The sequence below is a fragment of the Copadichromis virginalis genome, linkage group LG11, assembly GCF_057382275.1.
Source record: "Copadichromis virginalis isolate Kocher_CV1m ecotype Utaka linkage group LG11, C_Virginalis_male_GT1.1, whole genome shotgun sequence".
In the NCBI taxonomy this organism is placed as follows: domain Eukaryota; kingdom Metazoa; phylum Chordata; class Actinopteri; order Cichliformes; family Cichlidae; genus Copadichromis; species Copadichromis virginalis.
Genome location: NC_140628.1, coordinates 31023907 through 31032924, shown reverse-complemented (window position 1 = coordinate 31032924; position 9018 = coordinate 31023907). Strand labels below are relative to the sequence as shown.

The following is a 9018-nucleotide window of genomic DNA, read 5'->3' as shown; positions in this document are numbered from 1 at the left end:
TGTCCAGGTATACAGGGTGAAGAATTTCCCCTTTTGAAAAGATTTTTTACACCCTCTTAATAAAACTACATGGTTGGGTTTTGTACATTTAAAAACCTCGGTATGATCTTGTGATACTTGGTTAGGTTCAGAAAAGAGGTCGTGGTTTGGGTAAAAATGCAACAGTTGCAGTTTTTTCTTTTGAAAGGTTTATTTTCTTGGTTGCCAGGGTGACACTAGACCACTGCAGCAGGCAAGACATTTCATACTTAAGTACATTAGTCTCAAAGTTGTGCTTAATGTAATGAAAAATAAAAGTGGCAGTTTATGTGCATGTACACGAATAAACAGATTGCTTTTCCATTATTGTTTTGAGACTTTCTTGAACCTGCACACAGATAATAGATACTTCATGGGGTATGATAGCTAAGTAATTTTGCTTCATTTGATACATATTTCCAAAAAATTAATCAAATTATTTAAACCCAAATCATAAGGAGGGGTCTCTGGTCATCTCTACATTTTGGTAGCCTACCCTTGCAGGGTAGGAAAGGAAGGCTTCGTTTTGTTATAATATAGAACAAAGACATAAAACCTCCATAAAGTGTCATCAGAAGCATGTCAACAGACCACAGGGTTCTACATGATCTCGTAAAAGTTATTCTTTTATTAAAGTTGATTAAAAACAGGGGCCTTGGGATGCCAATATGTTCACCAGATTTTGGGGTGTGTGGAACACAGGAATCATAAAACACTAACACATAAACAGTTTAAAACTACATGTTCACACTTTAAATTCCTAAAAAGGTTCCTGAAAATAGTCATACATATACAAATGATGACCATCAAGACACAAAGGCTCAGAAACTTAAGCTTGTGCTACAAAAAATAACCCATTGACCTAAATCACTGTGCATATGCAAAAACATATGTAGTACTGTAAGAGCATATCTATGTCTGCTTTCTGGCAGATTTCTACTCATCCTTGTAGAGACTGAAATACCATGAAATATTAAATCTCTGACATGTTACTGTGATTCAGTATGCTACTTGGTGAGCAGAAAATGCTAAAACTCTAGTTACTTATAGAACATAAAATAGCACACTGAACTCTGGACCACAAATTTACTTCCGCATGTTAAATAGTGACTTTTCCCAGAGGCAAAATCCACTCCCTTCACTCTGAGGGCTTTATCACCCTGACTGGCCTCTTTACACATCTTCTTGTGAATGAGCCGATAGTGTAATAGATTCTTTCCAGTGACATGTGGCTGTGTGAGAAAGAATGGGCAGCAGGTTAATAGTGACATAGTGTAAGTGGATTGAGAGGGAGCGGTTAAAAAAAAAAACACTGGCTGGCAGATGGGTGAGAAAGAGTGGGTGAAAGGACAGCTGGCACATTGATTCCTAGCAGTAAAAGAGCAAAGACAACATTTTACGTTGCAAAGTAACATATCTTCAGCCTGATGGCAACAATAGTCACATACACCTCCTGCTTTGAATAAAGAACAATGCAGGTGTCTGTCAGCGAGTATACGAGGTGAGGTGGAATAATAATAATGCTGTTTGTCTGGAAGGCAGACAGAGACAGCTGCTAGATGGTGCTTAACAGTGTTAACTTGCATGAAATAAAGCAACACCCAGCAAAAGCAAAGTTTTCTGTAACTTACATGTTTTCCTTTAATATTAGTAGGAACATCAGTAGGAATTGGATCCAATATACGTCAGACCAGTATAGTGTAACAGGACCATATTGGACTCTTATCATTAGATAGAACTCACTATTCCAGTACTGTTTCATTAACAAGTATTTGTTTGCTTAGTAAAATCAGAAAATTGTTCTATAAATAATCGGACTGCAACGATACACAAAAATCACGGTTCAGTTCGATACTTTGGTGTCACGGTTCGATATTTTTTCGATACAAAAAAATGTTCATGCCTTTTCAATTTGTCATTTATTAAAATTAAAAATATATTTTAACTCAAAAGTACAGTTTTTAAATTTAATGTTGCTGAAACAACAAAATAACAAAAAAAAGAAATCTATCTGATCAAGAAATCACTCATCTTTGGAAAAGAGTTTATTACAGAGAAATGGGTCTTTCCAAAATAAAAGCTATACCATATGCTTCTTCTGGGCTATATTCTCAGCAGCATATTAAACATATCAGGTCCCCATAAGGAGAATCATGTGCTAACGGCTGTCTAAATGACTCGGTAAAGTTTGTAACATGCGTGCTTGTTGTTTTTGTCTGCTTCCACTTGTCTTTGCACTAGGATGATGTCGGCGTAAATGTGCAGTCATATTCTTTGTGTTCCCACTAGTGCTGTCAGCGTTAATCTCGTTAAAATGACGTTAACGCCATAACGCGGCAAATCTTCGTTAACAAGTTACCGTGGATCGCCCCGTGCGTGGGGCTGGACGGCAACACGTTAACAAGCTAACTGCGCTAACGCACTACTTCCCACCAATTGCGCATTGCGTGGCACATCCGATATACTGTTTTGCTTTTGTCCATGACGCGCTTACCATCAGGGTCATGCTTCACATGAAAACCAAGATAGTCCCAAAGGCCAGATCTGAATGAGGGTGGGGGAGGTTCAATTTCGGCTAGCGTTGAGGCAGTTACCATGTTGCAACGAGCTTAGCTTCTGTCTTGCTAGCTTGCACTGCGCTGAGTGGCTCTGCACTCGACAGTGCAGCCTAGGCGGAGTAGTCAAACGCAGATCCACTGAGCGCTCAACACAGACAGCATCGTCAGAAGAAAAGTTGATAAAATAAATAAAGAAAATTGTATTGTTCGATACATATGCGTACCGAACCGAAAGCACTGTATCAAACGGTTCAATATCGATACGAGTATTGTTGCACCCCTAATAAATAATAATCCATTTGCTGTTTAGATTTTTCAGTTTCCTGCTGATAGGAGTGCACTGTTGTCCTCATGTTTTAGACCTGTGCAATTCACTGTGTAAAACCAAAGAACTTTTAGTAACTTACCTGGATGCTTATTTTGAAGCACTGGTTTAAATTCATCTTAATGTCATTAATCACCATGAAAACTATACAAAAGTGGCAGTTTAACTTCTTTTAGATTTAACTTGAGTGCCATGTCTCCTCTTCTTATACCTCTATATGTCTCTGGTTCAACTCATCAGATAGTTTTTACTGTGTTAGTAACAGGCTACTATAGCATTTAATCTGGATTGATGGCACAACCTTAAACATCACACATGCTTCATAATTCTATATCAGTGCATCTTGTTTAGGTTATCTCTTTGTAAACAGACGGCTCTGCAGAATCATGCTGGACTAGAAATAGTGCTCTTTGGGATATTATTGTTGTATTATTAAGAAAAGTTTAAGGGCTATTCATGTGATTTAATTGCACTTACATAATGTAGAGGTATTTAAAAATGGTCAGACATACATTTTGACTATTATTCCCTGCAGATGTGACTAAATTTTCCATAATGCTACTCAAAGCATGTATAATGTTGTATACAAGAGACTTGGGAAACATGGTAGATTCCAATTGTTCATTTTACCAGGGTGGTTGTGTCTTTTTTTAGCAGGCTATTTGAGAATACAAATACAGTAGAACACAATTTTCATTTATCTTGAACTCTGTTTTGTTTAATGACGGTCTTTGAGTATGGAGCATTCGTATGTTTTTCAGACTACTGGAGATTAAAAGTGCCAAACCACTTAGAAATGCCAGATGTATCAACAATAATGATTCATCTTTACAAATAATCTGTTAATTGTGGAAGTTCCTCAAACAAGTGCGGGCACTTGAAAACAAACATTTTGACTCAGGCCCCCAGAGGCTCAGGATCAATCCTCAGATGATCACACAGCTAACTCCCACATGTAGAAGTTTCTGTGACTGAGTCAGAGGGCAGCACGCCCAAACAAACCTGTCTTGCGGGCTGATGATCTGTTAACTATGAGAACAGCTTGCACAGTCATTGGAAAATCTGGAAGCCGTTCTGAATCCTGGCATGAGCTCACTTTTTTGTACCTTCCTTTGATCATAAGAAACATTAAAAAAAAAATCAAATTCCTGTTGGACATCTAAAGGAACTTATGAGATCACAAACAGATTGCAATGGCACATTGTGCAAGGAAAACTTGCCTTTATTGATTGTGAATGCAAATAGTGTAGTTTTAGTTCCCTGCTATGCAAAAAAGCCATTGCCTACACAAGACTGAAAGAGTGTGTGTGCATGCCTGCGTATCCTTGGCTAGGGGAGACCGGAACCACTGAAAAGGCCATGTGGAAGAACTCATTTGTCCCAGTTAAGCATTCATGAATACTAAATCAAACCTTGAATGGAACATTCCTACCCCAGTTTTCCTGCTCATAAATTTCCTTCCCAATTCACAGTAACACAGCTGAATGAACTACTTACATAAAAATGTAAACAACTTTACACCATTAACAAAGTATACTATTACCGTTTTTAAAATGCATTCATAAACAGCTAAAATAAATATAAATATACATTTTTAAATATACTGTAAGTAGCTTAACAAAAAATGATCACAACAGTTCAAAAATTAACTTTTACATTTACACAGGGAACCACAATAGAGCACTCTGAGATAAGCAATTTTGATTAAAATGTAAATATCAGTAATTTTGTGGTGGTGCTCAGGACTTTAGTAGAAGCCTTTTTCATCCATTCAAATGCTGTGCACTCCACAAACTAGATTAGCAGGCACTGAAATATCTGCAAAAGTAGATGGAAAATATGTTTTTAGTAAATGTGAATGTGACATTTTGATGTAGCCAAACCATGACTTAAGAATTGTGTTTACTAGCAGACAGAGGTGGTTGTTGGCTGAAATCCTGATGCCACTGTCTTTCATACCTATTTTTTTAGGCTTAGGGAGGTTCAGGTTGTTCATGATCTCCACAAACTCCTCCATGCTCTTAGTCAAGCGTGGGTTATACTTGCGCTCCTCGCCCACTGTAGAAACCGTCTGACCTAAAATGCAAAATTAGATGCAGACCAGCATGACAGTTTTAGTTTTTGTAGTTCTAAATTCTGCCAGATGTTAAATCTGAACAATTAAAATATTTACAAAGAAACAACATGCTTCTGACACACAACACATGCACTGTAAAAACAATATATATACTACATCTGTACCAGTTCCTATGAGTGGGAAACTAATGGCCGATGTGGCTGAGCTTCAAATCTGTGCTGTTCGAAATTATTCACATCAGTGACTCTTAAGATACGCAATACACATTTACAAACATTTGCGTGTGAATGTGTGTTTTTAGCCAACCTAAGTAATCATGTGCTGGGTAGATGAGGCACTCATCAGGCAGGGTGAAGATCTTCTCATGGACTGAATGGTAGAGCTTTTTGGCACAACCTTTAGAAGAATAGCTATAAATCAGACAATTGCAATGGAAAACATATGAAACACTGCCCCCTTGTGTTCATTTAGAAGAACCACAAAAGAGTGCATGCATACCCTGCTGGAAGTCTGTCCTTCCACAGCCTCTAATGAGGAGAGCGTCACCAGTGAAAGCCATGCTCTGATCCCCAGTTACCAGGGTTATACACCCATCAGTGTGTCCTGGTGTCTCTTTCACAGTCAGAGACTAAAGAAGAGAAAAGACAAGTGTCATGTTAAATCAGTTTTATCAAGCAAACAAAACCAAACAGGTATCAAATCAAAGCATGTCAAATCAGTTTTATCAAGCAACTGTATACAACACCTACAAACACTATTATAAACAAAGAGTGGTTTTCTTCTTACGTGTCTTCCAAAGGGGATATTGTCTCCCTCTGTTAAGTGGATGTCAGCAGTGGCACCACTGAACTTGGAGATGGCACTCTTCAGTCCAGCCACTCTTTGCTTCATCAGGCCAGTGCTTGTTATGTGGTCTGCGTGGCAGTGGGTGTTAACTACCAGAAAAATCACTGCATTTATCACCAATTGAAAGATTTAATATTGATTCTTGGTATAAACTTATGCAATGTGTATATAGGCGAGACAGTCAATGTCCAGTTTATTAAGCACACTGGTTTCATCGCTCGTTATCGCTAATACCCAAGCAGCCAATCACATGGCAGAAAATTAATGTGTTTCGATATCTAGGCATATTCAAGCCAACTTACTGGAATTCAGACTGAGCATCACAGTGACGACCAAAGGTGATTTAGGTGACTTTGAATGCAATACGGTTGATCGTGTCACATGGGCTTGTCCACCACTCATTACAAGCAAGTTATGTGGAAGATGTGGTGGAGATCATGGATGTACCGCTGACAAATCTGCAGCAACTGCGTGATCTTATCATGTAAATACAGATTAACATCTCTGAGGTATGTTTTCAGCACCTTGTTGAATCTATCCCATGAAGAATTAAGGCAGTTCTGAAAGCTAAAAGGATTCAGACATAGTACTAGCAATGTGTATCTAATAAACTGTCCAGTCAGTGTATGCTTTAAATTCGGCCTTTTTTAATCATTATTTTTAGACATATCCCCGCAGCCTTGTCTGCTATTGTCTACACTAAACAACGGTCACGGGGCAAGGAACGGACACACAGTTATTTCTTGCTCACTGCCATACAGATTAGTCTAATATTACATTTATGTTGCCCCTAATGTAAATGTATTTACAACATGGAGAAGATAGGACAAACATTTCATACAACTGTCATAATTTATCGTTTAACTCTACCCTGGGAAGGTAGATACCTGCCACTGTTAGACTGAGTCCAAGTTCCTTTATGAGCTTCAGGTCCCGGTCAATGGTCTCCAGCACAGGATCAATGATGACAGCCTCCTTGGTGTTCGTGTCTGCAAGCAGGTAGGTGTACGTGCTGCTCTCTGACTCAAACAGCTAAATGAAAAAGAAAACAGAACAGTGAACAAAGCACAGGTGTGATTCAGCAATAAATAATAACAGGAAAGGCACAGTAAACATCGTGTCCTCACCATACTTAGACAGGGTGTGTCTGACACAACAAAAGATAATAAGAGACAGAACAGATCACGGTATGAACTACAGTCAACAGTCACTTTATTAGGTATATCTTGCTAGTAACACCCCCTTTTGGCTTAAAAACTGCCTGAATCCTTTCTGGCATAGACTCAGTAAGGTGTTAGAGATATATTGCACCACACTGACATGATATCATCACATAATTACTGCAGATTTGTTGGCTGCACATCTGAGATTCGAATCTCCTATCCCAAAGGTGCTCTACTGCATTGACATCTGGTGACTATGGAGTTTACCTGAGTACAGTAAGCTGATTTTCATGTTCAAGAAACCAGTTTAAGATGATATGAACTTTGTGACATGCAGCGTTATCCTGCTGAAGGCAACCATCCAAGTATGGGTATGCTGTCGTCAAAGATGGATGGATAATGATCAGCAACATAACTCAGGCAGGCTGTGGTGTTTAACAAATTCTTTTAATCGATGGTTTTGTAGGGCAATCCATTTAAATCAGCCGTTTCTGTAACTTTCACATAAGCTTGTCTGCCACATTTAAAGACACTTAAATCACCTTTCTTCCACATTTTAATGCTCGGTTTTAACTTAAGCAGGTCATCTTGACGATCTACATACCTAAATGCACTGAGCTGCTGCCATGTGATTAGCCAATTAGATATTTGTGTTTGTTCAACAAGCAGGCCTCCATATAGGGTCTGGTGAGTATCTCAGTAATCAATGCAAAATGTTTACTTCTTAAACATTTACCAAGTTACCCATTAATTCTGCGTTTATGACCACCTCAAAAGGAAATTGCAGTTGGCGACAGAATCACTTACTGATATACTTCCTCATTGTGATGTGTCTGGGCATATCACACAACAACTTGAACAATTGTTAAACAAGCAGGAGTTTTCTTTCTTGAAATGCCTTTTTTTAAAGATGGCATGTGATCAATTTATCAGCTGGTTTCAAATATTAGAATGAAAAAAATGTAGGGTCATGTAACACAGCAATTTTCATCACATGATGCATGCACATGAGGTATACTTCATTAAGCATTCCCATGCAAAGCTACTTTTTTGTAGACACATACTTTGCTGTTTTGCAGATATAGGTAGTAGTAATAGTGTAGCTATATGAATCATAAACCTGCTACTAATTTTTGTCACTTACTACAGATTAAAAGCGGTTTATAAAGTCATTCAGATCACACTGCTTCAAAGCAGGACCAGAAACAGTAACATAAAGCAATAGTAAATGTGGTTTTTAAAGGGGTCATTAAGTGATTTATATATCTCATGTATACTTTACACTGTAGCTGCGCTACTTTTATTTAAGTACATCTAACGCATTTCGTTTAGCAATTATGAAAAAGAAACTTCAAAACTTTTGGGACTTTTGCTCAGCCGTCATTTCCTTGTAATACCACTTTTATCAGGATGTAGGACACCACACAAGAGTCTGAAAATCCAAAATTTGTTTGGATAGACAGCTGAGCACAAAAACCCACCTGAACTTTAAAGGAACTAATGCAGAAAGGAACTTCATAGACAGAAAACAAGATGCTAACGGCTAAAGCTACCGAGCTCACTTCCCACAACCGGTGGTACAAAAAAACTACAAGTACTCTTGCCTCTTCGTTACCACGTATGGTTGTAAACAAACAGGAGCAAGCCATCAAAATATGCCGACAGACTACCTGTCTGAAGAGGAGCCCTTCCGTCTTTGCCATCCTGGCTCAGTGCGATCTGCTGGTAACCCGTAGCGTCTGAAAAACAGTGCTTCAACCGGGACAGACGCATCTGTTTTGTTTCCTAATTCGAGTCCCCTGCATTTGTCCTGAGTCGTCCCAGGAATGTCAACAAGCCACACCCAACAACAATCGTGGATCAGTGACCACACCCACCTACCTACTTACCTACTTCCCTAACATTGGTTTCGATATGGGCGACATGGGCCATTGCCCAGGGCGGAAGCGTGGTGGGGGCGGCATCATAGCATCGGCAAAAAAAAGTTGGTCGCACCCACGCTGCCCCGACATTATGTCAGCGCATTTTGGG

The 9018-nt window shown here is 38.9% G+C and overlaps 1 protein-coding gene across 1 annotated transcript; it reads right to left on the bottom strand.

Annotated features, from left to right (window-relative positions):
• Positions 1-626: 626 nt before the first annotated feature.
• Positions 627-8860, bottom strand: LOC146699049 (persulfide dioxygenase ETHE1, mitochondrial-like). The gene is made up of 7 exons (XM_085471997.1): positions 8658-8860; positions 6712-6856; positions 5765-5913; positions 5477-5606; positions 5285-5374; positions 4861-4977; positions 627-4719 (listed from the first exon to the last, which is right to left on the bottom strand). The coding sequence occupies exons 1-7, from the start codon at positions 8688-8690 to the stop codon at positions 4673-4675; spliced, it is 711 nt and encodes a 236-aa protein (XP_085328123.1). The 5' UTR covers positions 8691-8860; the 3' UTR covers positions 627-4672.
• Positions 8861-9018: the final 158 nt, after the last annotated feature.

Excerpts from the sequence above, each read along its gene's own strand:
- LOC146699049 (XM_085471997.1), bottom strand. The coding sequence starts at position 8,690 with ATGGCAAAGACGGAAGGGCTCCTCTTCAGACAG. Across the intron at positions 5,914-6,711 it reads ACTCAGTCTAACAGTGGCAG|TTAACACCCACTGCCACGCA; the intron begins GTATCTACCTTC and ends TTTTTCTGGTAG. Across the intron at positions 5,375-5,476 it reads AAGGACAGACTTCCAGCAGG|GTTGTGCCAAAAAGCTCTAC; the intron begins GTATGCATGCAC and ends ATTCTTCTAAAG.